General features: G+C 41.2%; 1 protein-coding gene across 4 annotated transcripts in view; it reads right to left on the reverse strand.

The window, feature by feature from the left end:
* FNDC3B (fibronectin type III domain containing 3B) overlaps window positions 1-19,045 on the reverse strand; it is a 188,077-nt gene that overhangs the window by 81,520 nt on the left and 87,512 nt on the right. For 3 of the 4 annotated variants that reach the window (XM_085587356.1, XM_085587357.1, XM_085587358.1), the window contains exons 4-7: window positions 14,631-14,707; window positions 13,980-14,057; window positions 6,479-6,722; window positions 5,296-5,580 (exon numbers count right to left, since the gene is read on the reverse strand). In XM_085587356.1, the coding sequence (XP_085443482.1) occupies window positions 5,296-5,580; window positions 6,479-6,722; window positions 13,980-14,057; window positions 14,631-14,707 (684 nt within the window). The remainder of the gene's footprint in view (window positions 1-5,295; window positions 5,581-6,478; window positions 6,723-13,979; window positions 14,058-14,630; window positions 14,708-19,045) is intronic. The other variant, XM_021548251.3, reaches the window with a different exon arrangement.

Consider the following 19,045-nt stretch of genomic DNA (forward strand, 5'->3'; position numbering starts at 1 on the left):
TAAAACCACCATTGTTAGGAATTTCTCTTGCTAAGCCCATTTTCTGTGTATTCCCAATGCATTGCCCTGAAAGAAAGGAGCACACAGAGCTACCCACATCTCCTGAGAAACTTTGAGCAGCAGGGATTTGCAGCCATGGTCTTCACCCTTCTGAGTAGCTGGAGGCTTCAGTGCACAAAATCAGATTTACAAAACCTCCACAACAGTAAAGCAACACCTCTGAGGTTTGTACACATATGACAGTGGAAGTTTATGATCTGTCAACAGCCTGCAACAATTCTTTAAACTATTAAATGATTCTCATGTTTTTTCCTCCCTTCTCCACCAGTAAAGCACATCAATGTGATGTGCAGTGAAGTGCACACCAAACACAGTGTTCCTCACTGGGAAAGCAAATGTGCTTTTCAAATCTGAGTTGGATGACCTCACAGACAACAGGTCAGTGAGTGGGCACCAAAGGACTGGGCAGGACTCAACCCTGCCTGGTGCCTGCCAGGTCTGGGTGCTGCTGGAGGAGCCAGGAGCAGCAGGTGGGACATATTCAGGCTTCCAGGCTCCTCCTCGGCATCATCTTCATCACACTCCTGAGCTAGAAGGGCTGATCTGAAGCCAGATCTTCTCAAATGAGGACAGAACCTTGTTTAGGAATGCTTTCACAAAGGCACACATGACTAGCCTGGAGCCAGCTCCCTGCCCAGGCTGGGTCTGTTTGTTCTGGCACCCAGCTCCCACCCAGCTCCTGCACACAAAAATCCATTGCCCACTTCCCACTTTTACCCATTTGAAGTGTTTTATACTTTTGGTTGTCTTAAGCTCTTCAAACTTCAAAAAGGATTTTTTTTTTTTTTAAGATTTTATCTCATATGAAGAGACGGAAAAAAAAAAATATTTTATAAGGAAATAGGCAAAAGCATTGTCAGAATGCTCAAAACTGCTTATGTTCCCACAGTACTTGCAGCCACACACAGAACTTCTTGAACTACCAGATCAGTGCATGACCAAGAAGGGAGCCACTGAGTGCATGAGAAGGAAGTGACTCAGACTGAAATTCATAAAGGACAGCATGAATGGGACAGGATTTCCGCTTACAGCTCTTTTTACATGGCAAGGCTCCTTTACAAAGAAAAAACCTACCCACAAAAAACATAACCCTGCTCCCTCCTGTCCCATTCAGTTTTTAAAACAGCTCTGTGGAAAAGCTCCAATATGGATTTTAAATCAGAATCCCAGTATCAAACCTCCAAGCCTTCTACCTGTACAAAACACCATCCATCATGCTACCAGAAACACCCAGAAGAATTGCTTAATTTTCAGCCACTTATGAGTAGTTTGTTTTTTAATTTTTTGCCTTAAAACAGCCTATTTCCAACGTAACTGGAAATCTTTATTTACAAGTGCACCACCCAACACAGCACAATGCAGTCAATGAAAAAGGGCAGAATTGCACTTATATCCCAAATCTGAGACCGTAAATTTGCTAGTAAAAAGAGGATGTTGCTGTTACAAAACCACCCTGGGATAAAGGTGCATTATAGAAGCACCAACTTATTTTTAATGTACCATCGTGCTGTACAGAGTGCAGAGGTGCACAGGCTGAATCCACAACTGGAGAGGTGACTAAACAATAATTTAACAATTATCCAGAATAATTTACTTAATTTCAGTACTGATCACATTTGGAATTGATGATCAATAACCCCACTTCTTCTACCAGTGGTGAATCTGGGGAACCCTACCTTTGATATTGGCAGGAAGCTGGAAGTTATTGATACATGGCAGAATTTTCCTTGAGCACTTACTCAAAACTCATGGGCATAATACATGAGAGTAGATTTGGATGGAAAAGTACATTTAAAATTAAGTATCACACAGTACTGTGATTTTTTTCAGGAAAAGGGTCGAGTTGTCCTTGCTTTGTATGCTGGACATTTTTTTCAATATTATTCACATGATCCCAGAATGATTTGGGATGGACCTTAAAGATCCTCTTGCTCCAGCCCCTGCCATGGGCAGGGACACCTTTTACTATCCCAGGCTGCTCCCAGCCCCATCCAACTTAGCCTTGGACACTCCCAGGGATGGGACAACCACAGCTTCTCTGTGCAGCCTGTGCCAGGCACTCCCCATCCTCACAGGGAAGAATTCCTCCCCAATATCCCATCTAACCCTGCCCTCTTTCAGTCTAAAGCCATTTGCCCTGTCCTGTCACTCTGTGCCCATGTGAGAAGTCCCTCTCCAGCTCTCCTGTAACCTCTTTAGGGGCTCTAAGGTCTCCCCCCTTCCCCAGGCTCAACCCTCTCATTCTGTGTGGATAAGGAAGGTGTTCCATGCCCTTTATTGTTCCTGCAGCCCTGTAATAAGCTCAGCCCCAGCAGAGAGGTTGTGCTAAGGAAGGAGTAACACACCCCTCAGAGAAATCACTACCAAGGAGCAGGACCAGCATCACCTTAAGCACAGGGGCAACAGATCCAAGAACAGAAACTCCCATCCTCCCTGTCACAAATCCCTGTGGGGATCATCTTTCCCTGCTGACTGAAGCAGATGCCCCAATTGCCTCTCTGAGCATCAGCTCAGGACAGCTGGGACTGCAGGAAGAGGTGCCCCTGGCGAGCTCCCACCCACACTTCCAGCAGCTCCCAAACTTTGCTCTAGCCATCCCAATCCCTGAGGACAGCAATCCCTGCCAGGCTGCAGCACTGTGTACTGACACAGGCTGTTCTCTGCAGCAAGCAGAGCTCAGGCTGTGCAAGCGCCTGCTCCAGCTGTGTCTGGGGCTCCTAAAGCCCCTCCCTTGCCAGCAGCTGGATCCTGGGATTGCTCCATCATCCAAACACCCAAAAGAAGCCAGTTCCACTGCAGGAGCACACACACCCCGCAGCCAGATAGGAAATGATAGGCCATCAAGCATATCACAATCCCAATTCAAAAATCCAAGCAAACAAAGCCCTCAGCTCCAGCTCTCCTTCACCTTACTCCAAGTTTTACTGCAAATTCATACATTCCTACTCCCCTCCTCAAGAGTTCTTTGGTTAAGTGGTTTTCTAAATAAAGACTTAAAGACAAGTTTTATACATATATATACACGTTTTTATATATTTATGTATCTAAAAATAGGTTTTCCAGGCTATTCTGCAATTTTGGAAGCAGCCACACAGCACCATCAAGTTTTTAACTATTAGTAAGCTGAACAGATACACATCCACAAAACCTGTAAGTTTAAATCCCTTTGCTACTTGTTGCTTCTGGCACATTCATTTTTTCTGACTATTCTAAAAACTGTCATCTTAGCATAAATCAAATTAGCAACTGTGCTCAGACTGCTGTTAACTCTCACCCTAATTACCTGTGTGGCAGGTTAGTCAGGTATTCATCAACAAATCCCCAAATAATTAAAGAAGAAACAGAGAAAGAAAATACAAAGCAACAGAAGAACAAGCATTAGAAGCTTGTAAATATCAAGTGGGAATTCATTTTATTTTAGGGAGCTGCTTCATGACAGCCTTTAAGAAACCTCTGTGACCTTTCTGCAGAACTCTGAATGTAAGTTTACATGTATGACTACAATAACACACTGACGCCAAAAACCTCACATTCGAGCCCACAATATCTTCCATTTTTTTCCTTTTAATATGAAAAAAATTCTCCCATTCCTGCTTTGACCATGGACTTGCTGCAGAGCAGTTGGTGTGACTCCCGGGCTGCCACTTTGGGGTGCAGATGCAGAACCTAATTTGAAGAGGCAGGAGGATGGGATAAGGGATGTTATTTGCACAGGCTGCTGTTAGGGACATTTCCACAGCTGGGGGAGGTCTCCATCCTTTGCTGTCCCCATTTGAAGGCATTCTCTGGCTGACAGGACTGGGTGTGTTTTAGCCTTGACTCCACTGATTTTCTTGGCATTTTAAAAGCCCTCGTGCTCTTCAGCTGCAGCACAGCAGACCAGTCCAAGGAAACACATTAGACAAACACAAGGGTTGCAGGAAACCCTTAGATAAGATGCTTAAATGATTTCTAGATTATTTCAGAAGTGATCAGCCAGGCTGACTCAGTACCCACTGAACTGAAATTGTAAGACTATACTTTTTTCCAGGTCTTTCACACACGTGCTTCAAACACCTCAAGTATTCCACCTCAAACAAACACCTAAACATAAATAAGAATACTAATAAGCTGACTGGCAAGAAATAACTAGAAAGTCTAATGCAGTGATTCATTTTCTTGGATTACAGTATTCCCAAATACTGCTCCTTGCTAATTCTAAAGACCCTGAAGCACATCTGCAAATCCTCATTCCTTACCATTTCAGCAGCATCTTTCCCCCTTTTTGGCTATTGATACAGGTAATTTTCATGACTATTTCTTTAAGTTATGTCTCACATGTAAAAAAGTACAGAACCATATAAATATACACTATAGATAGATCATGGAAAACCTGTGTTTTATGCATAAACTAACTCAAGATATTTCAGAGTGTGCTACATTATGAAAATCCTGGACATGCTGCTTTGGGTACTACATCACAGTTTGTTCAGGCAGCTGCTGCTGTAGCAGTCAGCAAAGAGACAAGCAGAGAGGAGAAAGGCAGATAGATATAAGGGACTATAGCAAGTTACTAAACGAAATTTAGGGAGAACTGTGTGCAGAATAGCTTATGATAAATGAGATTTTATTATGGTAAAACACTGGGTTGTTCACCTAAAGTTTTAAATGGCATGTCTCTAAAAATGTTGAAGAAAATGATTTCAAAAGTAGCCAGACTTATTTTACCACTATTTCCAATGGCTAACATTAAGAAATTTCTTCTTAGTTCTGTTTTCAACTCATCTTGCTTTCACTGAATTTTTACATTTAAAAAAATCTGTTTTTTCAGTCATCACCTCTGAACTTTCTAATAACTTTACAAGGTTAACCTATGATATTCAAAATACTGGTTCCTAGTAGTCAGATTTTGGTTACAGCTTAATTGTCCATGAAGATTTTTGCGAAGTGCCAAGATGCCTCTCCAAAAAGCAAAATAAAACCAAGACCTCACCCATAAAACACATTTCTGCTTCCAACAGATAAAAGGAGACTGATGCTGCATCTACCAAGGGATCAGTCACAAAAGATGGGGAGTCCCTGGGCTCACCTTACAAAACAAGCACAGCCCAGCGTTGGGATTTAAGCTCACACCGTATTAACGCGTGGGTGGGAGTGTTTCTTGGCACGGCCACTGGATCCACACAGAGGAGGTCACAAGCCGGAAAGGTGCAATAAAAAGGAATGAAAAATAAATAAATAAAGCCCTCTTTTTACCATGTGGGTCTTGCTCATTGGACTTTGGGCTGCTCCTTGCTCTGCGCTCCGGTTTCTTCAGGGCCGGGGCTCCCCCGCCGCCGCTGCTGGCCCCGTTGTGGCTCTTGGCGTAACCATTGTACACGGTGGTGCAGCTGCCTATGTGGCTCTTGTAGATGGAGGAGGGAGGGCTGTTCAGGCGGTTCTGCCGGTCGATCTGCCTGTCTTTGAGTTTTTTGTGCTGTGGTTTGCTGTACTGATCTTCCCTGGTGATGTAGCTGGACATCCCATATAGTGGTATGATTTCTGAAAGGGAACGGTTCACCCGCGTTAACTCGGAACCACAAAAATCACTGAGGGGGTTTTTTCCACAGAAAACCTGGTCATCTCCAAATGAAATTACTCCAGCTGATTCTGGAGTTTTTTAAAAACCTTTTTATAATGATTCTGTATTAACTGTGCTCCTTTGATGACAACATTTTACTTTGGATAAGCGTGTAAAATACCACTATTAGGGTGATGTTTTTACCCTCCTTTTCAGGCTTTGTTTTTCAGGGACACAGATTACAAGCAAAAATCCAGACAGAACTGATCTTTTGGAAAAAGCCTTCATAAGCTCAGAGCAATTTAGCATTTTCTTCCTCAGGGGTTGACTGGACAGAACAAGCTGAGATGTGCTGGTTCCAAGCTGCCAACCCTGGATTACATGCAATTTAACTTCCCAGTATAAATAGACTTAACTGTCGTGTCAGTTGTGCTGCACAAGGAGAGAAGTGCAACATGAAGTAGAAGCTTTGGGAATTAAAACTATCTTTAAAAAGTTTGAGAATTATCATAAATATCATGTACATTCTTTGGATACACTTCATTAAATACAATCCCCACTTCCCCCTCCAACGATGACTCTCTTAAACTAAGGCAGGTCAGCTTGCAGGGATAACAGTATTTCCTGATTTTTTCTGTAATTCAATTTTCCTTTTTGTGCTTTACTTTGAGTGTGAACCTTGAAAATATCATGCCCATAAAAATGGATAGCTCTGGATAGCTAAAGCCCCTCACTCAGGATATTAAAGGAGGCTCCAGCCATGCAACAAAGGCACTCTCCAAGTTCTCCACCTCATTCCTACTCTTGGTTCCCTCAGCCCTTAAACTTTGCTGAACACAGGTGTGAAAAGCCAACCCCAGTCCCTTCCTCCCAGCTCACCTTGCTCTCCATATATTGTTGGGGGAAGATGATGCTGTGGGAAAAACTGTGGTGGCATGTCCCCAGGTCCAGTGACAGGAGGGTAAAACGCTGTGTGGGAGTTGTGGATGAAGTGGGGATGGTGTGCCAGGTAGGGGGGTAGGTGGTGGGTTGGTGAGATGGCCGAGGGGTAGCTGGGGGGGAAACACTCCGGAGACTGCGGCGTCACCACCACCCTCCGGACGCCCGTGCTGTCTTCTATCACCTGCAGAGAAAGCAGCACGTTAGGCAGCATCTGAACCAGACACACCTCTGAAACAGGCTGTTTGCAGCTTGTCTTCCCACTGCAAAACAGCTGGCCATGGGATTTAGCTTCATGAATAAACACAATTCTAAAATTAATATCAGCAGAAATAACCGTGGCGGTGATGTGGCTTTTCCTGGAGACTCAGATATCCACACTAATCACTGGGAGCTGTACTGCTGCTAGTGATAACTATGTGGGTTAAGGGACAGAATAAATAACCTGCATTTAGGGAAGAAAACAATTGAAAAAGGAACACAAAGCACCAAAATAAGCATTCTCTTTGGGACTGACCTTACATTCTGCCCATAAAATTTCTACCACAGCATTTTGACAGTGCCCTGAGAACGGAGTTAGGAACACTTTGGAAAGCAGCTGGCAATGCTGTTGTGGAGAGGCTGTGTGTGTGCACACAGACATGTACTCTGCAGGAACCTGCTGTGCTGGCCTACATGTGCAAAGGAGCTGCGCTGTTCATAACAGGTAGCTGCTCAGGACAAATCCTAGGGCAGGGGGTTTGTTTCTGTTACAGAGCTGGTCTATACATCCACACAAATCAGCTCTGGGATATGCATAACTTGGCTCCTAACACCACAGGCAAAGCATGTAAAAACAGATGTAGGAAGGTGGAAATGTGCTTAGGCTGAAAAATGTTTTTCAGGTTATAATTTTTCCAGAGTTTTATTTCTGGAGAACAGTCAACCAGCCAAATTTCAATCCAGACTTAGGAACCAAGCTTTTCTTGAAGCTCATCCAAAAAACTTCTGCCATTTCTTAAATTAAAAAATACAACCACGTAAGAACCATTACTATCCCTTTGACTCTGTATGCTGGCATGCAGGTAGGAAAGCATGAGGGAAGCATCATTTAATTTCACACAACAAACAGGTTGCCGAGAACCTCATTTTCTCCAAACTGACTGATGGCACACAGATGGAGCAGTATCTGTGATGAACATGTTGTATGAGATAAGTGAACGTGTGTGGGAACCCAGCACATCCCTCTGGCTGCCCTGGCTGTCTCCAGACCCTGGCACAGGGCTCAGAGACCTTGGCAAGAAGTCAAACACACCTGTGGCTTCGATTTTAGCCCGTGCAAAAAACTGCCAACTTTGTATGAGGAATTACAAACCACAAGGGTTTGAGTAGTGTGACAGTAAAATGAACACAGGGTGGAAAAGTAGAATTTTGGGGTTTTTAGAATGGGGTTCGAGGGGACAAGATGGAGGGATTTGGGCATGTCCTGACCTTCTTCTTCTTGTCTTCCATTTCTTGCTGTAACGGTGACACTTTTCTATTGGTTTAAGGTAGAGATTCACAGTCTAACATAAATGATAGATATCGGCACATTATTGTAAACATAGCACACGTCGTTTTTGGTATAAAATGCAAACACTACCTCAGAGGGCAGACAGAATGCCATGGCCAACTTGCTGGACAGAACTCAGCAGGTCAGAGAGAGAATGTTATAGATAAGGGAAAATAAACAACCTTGAGAAGTCAACCCTACACATTTCAGACTCCTTTGGCTGCACGGGCTGGGAAATGAGGACTTTTACACTTTTGGGGTCATCCCCACACCCAGACCCTGAGAAACGTGCACCAAAGGCACCCACTGCAAGATGCTGCCACTCTCAGCTGATTCCCACACCATCAGCTGGGGTTATCCATCCCCCAGCAGAAGAAACTCTGCTGTGGATTGCCCACACTCCAGTGGCTCTCATCGCATGCCAGTGTCTTTACTCTAAACCACAGGGAGGAATCTGCACTCTGGAGCAGAAGAATGGCACAGGCACGTGGCTGTTTGTGCCACCTGTGCCACACAGGACCAGCCCTGCCTGGGGGCAATGCCCACAGCCCCGAGCAGAACAGCTCCAGCAAACACCAGCTCCTGCCTCAGGCATCAGCTGAGCAAGGTACCACAGGGGAAAAATCCACTCAGGAGTGGCTGACCCAGTTTTTCCCCCAGGCCATGTGTGCCCTCAGGTTCTGTGCACTTACTCCTGTTAGCTATGGAATGTGACATAGACACAATTTCTCTGGCTTGGTTGGCCTCTACAGAAGACAATTTTATATAGAAAGTTATTTCAGTCACTTGTAACATTTCACAATAAAAAGGCATTGCTTGCTGAGTAACCAAAATAGTAATTGTTTGGCTTAACATGCTTGATTCTACCCTCAAAATTTACGACTTCCCCTAGCAATTTGTCAGCTGCCAGCTTTAAATTTCAAAGACTTTACAGAGTCCTCAGAAGACAGCTGAATCTCAGAGATTTAGGCTATCACATCCTTTCAACTGCTGCATTTTCAGGCTTCCCATCTCTGCTACTGGTTCTGCTCCACAGCATCTCTTATCCTGCCAGGTCTCAAACCTGCACTCTGAAATCTGGAAAACAGGAAAATCCTTTTCCATTTAGGACATATTCAAAAAACAGAACTATTTGTCTAGGACTGTGCACAGAAATGCTGCATTTAACCCTCAGACTCGGATTATGCTGTAACTTAATTGAGAGAGCAAGTTCCTACATCCTGATGTGAGAGGTTTTCATTGTGGCTTTAACTAGTCCAAGCCTCAAAGCCAACTCCAAGCTCTTATCTCTGCATCTAGACCAGCTCCACGTGCCTTTTGTGCTCTGGTGAAAGATGAATATTTTAAGGAACAGATTTAGACAGAAAGCTTGTACACTGAGCAGCACATAATGTAAACCATATTTTAAATTATTAGGATTCAGCTTCCTGAACTATCATCTATAAAGCAGGAAGGAAAGCTCAAAGCTTTGACAGGACAGAGTCCTGTCAAAGACCTTTTTGATGAAATTACAATTACCCTGCTAGATGAAGCTATAAAATATCAACAGGACTGAGAGAAGCCAGAGATGAGGGGATAGAATGGAAAATTTCAGTTGGGAGGAACCTACAACCACCAACTATTCCAACTCAAATGATGAGCCAGCCTTCCAAGTTACTTTAGTCAAAAAGCCAAGACACTAATATCTTTTATTTGTTTCCTCCCAGGCCATGAACGCTGACAGCATTTTTGTTATTCCATGTGCAGGCATGACAAATAAACACAAAAACACAGGGGACCCTGCAAAACCCACTTTGTTTCCCAATCCTACAGGGCATTTCTCTCTCAGCTAGGAATTATTGATATACATGTACATTTCTGAAGGTATACATACAATCTTTAAATACACTATTCTGTCCTTAACAAATCAAAGTTGGCAATCTGATTTATGTGTTCAACTTCACTATTTTAAGAAGAAATCTGCAATTCTTTTTATCTGCTTAAAACCATTTGTCACAAAAATCATAAATTCATCTGGAAATTGCTAAACTGTCTCTATTTCGGTGCCAAGAATCAATAAAATCCTAATCCCTGTTGAGGTCTCTAGATGCAACGGGAATATTAAAAGTAATTGCTATTACTAATCTTAGCACATTATAGTTAGAGAAAACAAATATCTCTGGTCATTTGGCACCTAGAGATGAACTTTCATTATTTTGTGGGGTTTTTTCCGAACAGTTAGTAGGTAAATTGGTTTTTGCTGGTATTTTTTGTGCTTGCTGGTATAAATGGCATGCCATCTAAATAACAATACTATTATAGCATAGTTCTGTGTGGGTTTTTTTCCCATATTTTAGGGAGCTTAATTGCTACATGAGGTAGGTGATGATCTTTCAGGGCAGTCTGGGTTGACATTACTCATACACAATAAAACTGCCTCCCCCATTGGTTACCACATTTGGGGAATGCCATTTTAAATGTTATTTGTTTTCCAGTGAAGATATCACTGTAGTAACTAGAGATAATTCACTTATTCAAAGTACATCACACTGCTCCATGTTGTCTAATTTTTCTTCACTGAAATTTAATATTACACTCTAAGGAAAAAGGCATGCTAATTGCACACAAGTAAATTGGGTCTGTATTTTGTGAGATCCAGTTAAAGAAACAGCCAACCTCATTTTGTAACACACCTTTACTGTATGAGTTTATAAGGTAATATGCAAGTAATTTCCACTTACTTAAAAAAAAAAACAAACAAAAAAACACCCCAAACAACCCTTATTTCACTTAAATTTAATATGCTAGATTCAGCAAGGACATCTGGAACATGGCCACTGGGTGGACCACAACCAATACTTTACAAATTTCATAAACTAATTTGAAGCTTCAATCATAAATCAATCTATACCCAAAAACAGTACAGAATGAGCTCATCCACAAGGCACTTGGATGTCAACATTTTATTTATTCATTTAATTTCTTAAAGATGCCAATCCGAGTTCACGCCAGTCATGGCAAGTTTGCAGCACTATCTTTAGAATCCATCAGTATTAAATGAAATACCAAATTAAATCTACACCTTCAATGTGGAAAACTTACAGATAAACATCTAGAATGCTGGCAAGCATGTTGGGGTAATTCAAATCTAGAATGATACAGTTCTTCAGGACCACTGCCCATGAACTCAAAAGGATCATCACTTCATGGCTTGCTCCATATGAGATCTGCACAACCTTCCTTCTGTTCAAAGCTTTAATGAGGATCATCAAGGATCCTCATTAAGGAGTCAAGGATTGATGACTCCTCAATCCTTGAGGAGTCATCAAAGATTGACTGCAATCCAAATAAAGAACACCCAGAGCAGCTCTGTGAGCAGTAAGTCACAGAAAAACAAGGAGATTGTCACTAAAACCTGATGCTAGCCAAACATGCTTTTGGAGAAGAACCCCTCTCTTAGAGGACAGCATGTACCCAGGACCAAGATCCTGATTTTCAAGGATGTGATACATTTCCTACCATTTTAAATGTCATTTAAAGATATTCCTCTTCCCAGAAGTTATGCTTTAGTTCTGTCAAATGCCATGTACTTGGTGCAGGAATATTGAACTGAAGGACCATGGCTCAAATTAAAAACTTCAGACCATAGAAGTCCTATGGCCAAAGGAGGTTCTTCAATACATCTGCACCTCATGGTCCAACCAGTAAATTTGTCCTTGAGTCTTAAAATATCTGTGGCAGAGAGCTCATATCAACAAACCTGTAAATAAAATCAGAAGTGGAGTTTCATGCCAAATTTTTGTGTCCAACTACAGACAAATTCTCAAATTCAGTTGAAATTGCTCCAGATTTATTTCAGAGAGAGCAGTCCTCAGTCAGTAGCACTAAACAAACACAGTAATGATTTTTGATGCTTCCATTTTTCCTGATTAGAACACTTCATACCCTCCTCCACTCCTCACAGACATACACTGAAAAGCAGGAACAACAACCCATGAGGCTGTCCCCAAATTTAACACCTTGGCCTCCAAATCCTTAATCTCACTTAACAATTGAAATCAAAAAAGTTGACATAACATACATTTAATGCAGATTTCTCTGCCATGTCAGCTTCCAGAACCAAGTTTTACAGCAGGGGTTTTGCCCACCAAGAGCACAGCAGGGAACTTCTCCTCTCATTTATATTTAACTAGCCCTTAGCCCACAAAGAATTGCAGGGACGTGAACCCTGATCTGATAGCTCATATCTGCCAGAGGTGCACAGAGGTTTGTCTGCTGAAAAGATAATGCAAAATACTGTCTCTTTCAAGAGCTGGTCTTTTGAGAGCAAAACCATAGCATGAAAGAATTGAACTGGTGGCGTGCACTTGTTTTCTATTATTTTCCTGGATCATTTCCTGCCCTGGCTAAGCCTCATCATTGGGAACATCTCCTTAACATCAGCAAATGCAGCTTCTAGTCACAATTATTAACGTGGTCCTTGAAGTCTAGAAAGAGAGTCTGTGTGCTGCTTCCAGTGGGGCTGACCTTGCAGGGCTCACATCCTTCTGCCAATTTTTCCAAAAAGGTGATGAAGCACCACATTAATCCAGGGTTGCAATCATTCGATAACTCATGTAATATACAGGGCTAACACAGCTCACACAGGCTTGGCATAACAAAATGGAAATAAGATTTCATGCCTTGTTTTTTTATAGGCACTGGTGCTACTCCACAGGGGTATTGCTTTCTGCCTGACTCTTAGATGTACACTTTGGGGACAAATGAAACCAAATAATCAAATATATTTTGATGCATATCACAGAGTGCATTAATTTGCTTTATGGTCTTCCCTTTGATGTGTTAAATTTAAGTTGTGTTCTAATTGCTTATCATAAAATAATGGGTTTAACTATGAAGCAATAGACAAAAGCAAGAGCAAAAAAGGCAGAGACATTTATTACAACAAAGAGCTAGTTTCATTACTACAGACTTTCAACTCCTATTTAATAGGAAGCAGTCTGACAGGCAAGAGGCTCACCACAGAACAGAACACACATTCCGCTGCAGAAAAGTGCAGAATACAGAGTTTTCCCCCTATAACTTTACAACATATTTCCAGCTCCCTGGAAAAACTGCTTCAGAAGAGGGGTTTTGGTTGGATTTTTTTCTTGTTAAGAAACCACTTAAAGGCTTCTTTAGTGGAATTATTATGGTGCCCCACAAAAAGCTTTACAGAAGAACTGGGCTCAGACAGAGATACAGCTGGAAGACTTTCACCCCTCTGGTTTGGAAAGCATTCCAATTATATATACCCAACCATTTATCTCAGCACAGAGGTGGAGAGGTATAAACATTTTAATATTAAAAAGGTGTTAAAAGTTATTTCAAAGGAAAAATAAATCTTTATTTATAAACCTCTGCATGATATGAGCCAGTCTATTAAATTAGGTAAGCCCATGAGGAGCATTAGGCAGCAAATGCTGTCTCAAAACTCCAACCACTCCCCTTGGGAGGGCTGAGGAGCACAAGGACCACCCTGACATCCTGCCCTCTCTCCTAGGCTTGCTAACAAATTCCCTCTTACTTGAAGTGTGTTTTCACTCTGTTCAGAAGTCAAAATACCACAGAGTGATTGCAGTATTTTGTGGGATTTAAGTATGACGCCATCCACAATTTTTCAGAATTACACAAACTCACATGTTTCCTGGGGAGGGGAAGAGACTCCAGGACATCATTTATTTTCTGCTTAACAAGATGCCAAACTATATCTATCAAAAGTTCTTATGCGATTCATCAAGGATATCTGAAATACTTCATGCACTTTTAAAGAAGCTTTTGGTCCAGGTCTCAAGGAAAATGGTGACATTATTGGATTTACTGTATTGTTCACAGCTGTTATGCCTTATGTCAATCTTGAATTTTGTTCTTTTATTTTTTTTTTTCCCTTACCTCAGAAAGAGTCCAAGCTTTGCAGAAGATGGAAGGAACAGACTGGTAAGCTGGGGTTATTACACAGAAGAGCAGTAGCTTTTCAAAAATTCCAAAACCCAACAGCTTTGCGAAACTTTGTTCATTTTTTCCATAAATAGATAGTTAAATCACATTTATTCTTGAAAACACACCAAAACCCCCAGTTCTTGGTATGCTGCAGGATTTCTGCTGGGAAGATATGGAGGATCAACTGTGTATTTTATAGCTAGAGTGGCTCCTTCTCTCACTTCCATGGTCTCCTACCCCTTCTGAGTGTCACACAAGAACTTGAGGCATTGCCCAACATCAAGACTTCTCCCCCTCTCACAAACAATCCAAGCTGCATTTACAGGCTCAGACTGTGTGCAGAGCTTTTGCTGGTGCTCCAACCCCAAATCTACTCCAAATGCCAGGGTGGGAAGGTGCACATCCCTGGTCACTTGTGCACATGTGGGTGGTACTATCAGTCACGTGCACAAGGCATTAAGACATGTCTTACCATTTCCATTAAAACTTCTAAATTAAACTTCAACCAAGTAGACTTCTCTGTGTGGACCAATGCTTTTGCTTTTACATTTTAAAATTTTTATTATTTTATTGATAAAAGTTTTAATTCTTCAAGAAGCATACCTGTGAGATATAACCGGGAGGCACATGAATAGGGGGAATGGATCCATTGGGTGACATCATGGGAACCTCTGCTGGTCCTAATAGAAAGAGAGTAATAAGATATCAGGTTTTTTTCAGTTAAAAAAATAGCATAATGGCTTAGAAAAGGTTAAAAATAGCTTGATTTTTGAAGCCTGCAATAACAAAATGAGCAGCTCCACTAATTTCTGGTAAATGGAAAATGCCTTGTGCCATCATTCTGAGAATAAGATCATTGTTCAATGACTTTACCATATATTCTGCTGAAATAATATTTTCATCATAAAACAGCTAGAACACAGACTTTATATTACCCACTGATCAACTTATACAGCATTAAGCAGTAACACAATATGTTCTTTAGCAGCCCACAATTCCTATATTGAACTCTGTTTAAGTTATTCTTGTCAAAGACATAGGAGCAGGGAACAAAGCAGAAACTGTGTAGCCTGGAATTAGGCAGCTCCCAAGGAAAGCGTCCAATTGTAGCAAAAAAAGAAAAGTCACATATGTGAAAAACTATCTATCTATTTAAGAATGCACAAAGACCAAATTCATTATCTCAGCTATTCAGACTAACCTTGGAATGTGGTTATACAAGCAAGAAGCTTATGGTTTCCACTCTGAAATCCAGCCCTGAACATGCAAGTTCCATTTTGAGGCACTGAATACAAGTACAACAAAGCAAGTGCCATAACCACTGTGCTTCTGGAAATGGAGCCTTACAGCTAAAAGAAAGTGTCTAGATAAAATGGAAATAGTTCTCTCAACTGCTCACTGATTCACCCATTAACTCTGGGAACATCACATGGAGCAGTCAGTAAAATGAACCCCCCAAACATCAGACAGATGTTTGCAATCAGAGTTTACTGCTTGGAAAAGAAAAATGAATTTCATTCCTTCCTTATTACATATTAAAATCTGACACTGAACTGTTAATTAGCCCATTTGCCCCCATGGTCCAATTCCTGAGAGGAGCTCAGCAGGACTCTGCTCCTTGTCACTGCAAACTGAATTTCAGCTTTGACTGACAACACAAAAGGAAACTCCATCACCTTCTCTGATGGAGAAGCCATCCAACATCTCCAAACCATATCACATTCTAGGGAAGGAAGCTGAACACTAAAACATATGAAGCACTTCAGGCACAGATGGGATGCAATGGCCTGTAGGAGTGACTGCTCCTAAAATTTAGGCTAATCTAATGAAATCTCCAACAACAAACTGAGTCACAGTCTGTTGTCTGGTATCAGCAAAACCAGTCCACATAAGATTAGCAGTCATTCCCTCTCCAGCTGCATTTTTATACTCCTGCTGCTTCTGGTACAATCAGCAGAACTTCCCACCTCCCAGAATCCAAGTTACACACAGGAATCCATCTGAGTTATTTTTACCCCCTCTTATCTTGGTTTCTTTTCTCTATCCAGTTATTTACAGTCTAACCAGCCCCTACAGCTTTTACTGCTCACATCTAGGTTTGAAATATGCTAAACCATCATCAAGTGTAGAGGGAAAATGGGAACTCTGAAGCTTAAACTTAAATATTTTGGATCTGGTTTTGCTGGACTTCATACTTCCCTACACTTAACTATGTGGGGAACTTTACCTACACTACAGGCCCAATAAGAGGAAAAAAGTTTTTAGTTATAATTCAGTTCATATGGATTTGTCTCTTACCCTGTGACCCTCACAACAGTATTTGTCTCTCTAGACAGCCAACAATTTTAGTGTCAATGGAAAAAATTCAGCCTAAGCAGGATAAGATTATTGGGAAGGAGCTGCCAACTAAATGGCTGTATTTAAATCCATCAAAAATATGAAGTGACAATTGGTTCACAACAGAAATATTGTTTGAATAAATGTATTTTCCCAATCAAAAAAATCTCCACAAACTTCTTTTGAGTTTTTTATTTCTCTCTGAATCCACTTTACTCCGTACACACTGCCAAGTTTTGCTCCACAGTAAGCTGGACAGTTCATAAAAGGTAAAGGCTGATATTGTGAACGTGCAATTATGCTTTTTTTGGGATTTAATCCACACAGGATTATCTCAAGAGCTGTTCAGTTTTTCAGGACAGAACATGCTTGAAAATATGTAAAATTAATAGTTAACAGCTATACGATACATTCCTTGTCAGTGATTTCTCAAACTCAAAAACCTACAAGAAAAACTGTTGATATAAATTTAAAAATCCTGAGTTCACCATTTAAATAAACAATCATTTAAATATTGTATGTAGATGTTGCTCAGTAGAATGAAGCTTTATGCATAACCTGTTTCAGCCCCTCACCAAAACTTCTTACAGATGTATTGGGTAGTTGTTCTCAAAAATAGCAACTCTGACTTGGAATTAAACTTCAAAATGGAACAGCTTTGGAGTTTCTACACAGAGAGCAGATATACACAATAAATGAGCAGCACAGCATGCCTCATATCTGTCCTTCCAAACCTTGTGCCAACTGCTCATACGGAGTAGTGATCTACTTGCAGGAAGAAATCAAACTCCCACACTGATACTGTTGACTGTAACACTTCCACTCCAATAAAAAAAACTTAATATTGTGTTTTATCATCAAAACGTGCACCGTGCAAGATGAGTCTTAACCTTGCATATGACCCACAAACTGTTAAAGTCATTTGGATAACAGGTTTTAAAAGACTGACAGCCTGGTGATTTGCAGCTAGATTTTGTTTCCACTGCTTTGATTTCAGGGTTAGCCAAATGACTTTAGCACACACTACTGCATTCCGCTCATCAATGGTATCAAAACAACTTCAAGTGCTAGTAAAATAAAGACCCGACCCCCCCCCCACCTCCACAGCTCAATGAGTCTCAGTAATTATTAAAGATTCTTCTTGTTGTCCAACCATTCCTTAATTAACACTAAAACAAAACCATATCTTTTGTTTGGCTTGGATTTTGTTTATTTGGTTTTGGGGATTTTTTTTCTTTTTTTTTTTTTTCTTTTTTTTTTTTTTTTTTAGTATTTTTTTGTTATTTTAAATAGTTTTGACCTATTAAAATGTAGAACTTTAGAGGAGGATGTTCCTCAGCTGCTTGAATTCACAGGTTGGAAGTACTGTATACTCTTGGGAATCACAACTTTGCAGGTTTTAATTGAAGCTTGTGGCTCAATATAAATTATTTAAAGGAGAAAATTTCCTTCCATTCCACCAGAGATGCTGCACACTGAAGCGAGCTCGCTGGATTACTTTTCAAACCTGTTAACAAATGCAGATTGTCTGCTGAGTTCCTGATGCAACTGAGCCAGCAGTGCTTGGCCACCTCTGCTGACAAAGCCAGTGGCCAAATTCCACCCCAGCTCCTTTCCCGGGAATGCAGCACATCTCCTCTGGCTCCTGGAGGGCTGCCCTGTCCAAAATGCAGGTGCAAGGCAATTATTCCCCTTCCTCTGGAAGAAGAGAAAAGCAGAAGCCACCAGGCTGGAGGCACCAATGTCCACCTCGCCAGGCCCCACTTGTCCCCAGCTGGCAGAGCAGTTTTCCTATTTCCAACACATAATATTTAACAGAATAAAACTTTGAATAAGTAAAAGAAGCAACTCAGTCTCATACAGTGGCAGAACTAATTAACACCTTGACACCCCAGTCTGAGCCTCTCCTCCTCTTCCCAAACACCTATTTCCTTTTGCTGCTCTGCCACCCCTCTGATGGCATAAAAGCTGATTATTTTAACCATTTCAAATAACCAGAAAGATTTTTCAAATGTATTTTCTTTTAAAAAACCACCTGCACACTCAGTCTAACAAAAATAACAACCACCACCATTCTATTCCTTCTTGTGCCATGTTTTATTGGACATCAAAACAGGGCTCTCTTCCACCTCAGTTCTCCCACTTGCCCTGGAAAGCAGAGATTGACAGTTCTTCTGGTCATTTTTATTCCTTCTGGAATAATGTCACAATGTACTTGAGAAAGTTCTGTCCCAAGATTTTCAAGGCTAATTATAGCCTGGGTTGCAACCCCTAACACTTTCAAAATTCTTGTACAAAACCAGTTTTGGAATAAGTATGCTTTTTTTCTTGTTCCCTGGTGACCTTTAATGCGTGCATTAAAGATCACTTTAATCAGTTTTCTTTCCTTAAATTATAGAAGCCAGAATCTGGCATTTCAGTTCCTCCAGCTACAGAAACACTTCTTTCCTATTTCTGTCCTTCCACATAACATCATAGGGCAAAAAAGTCATTTTGCCATTATCATGAGTGCTCAGAGAGCATTACTTTTCTTTATTATGCCCCCTGTAGAATATTTTTTCACATCTAGTTAGAGCACATGGGCATATGTTTTACAAAGAGTTTCTGGTGACTGTTTTGCAATTACCAGACTCTACCAGGCTTCTTTGCTCAAAGTTCCCATTCTGAAAGCAGTTAATGGA

The sequence above is a fragment of the Lonchura striata genome, chromosome 9, assembly GCF_050655825.1.
Source record: "Lonchura striata isolate lonStrDom1 chromosome 9, ASM5065582v1, whole genome shotgun sequence".
Taxonomy (NCBI): domain Eukaryota; kingdom Metazoa; phylum Chordata; class Aves; order Passeriformes; family Estrildidae; genus Lonchura; species Lonchura striata.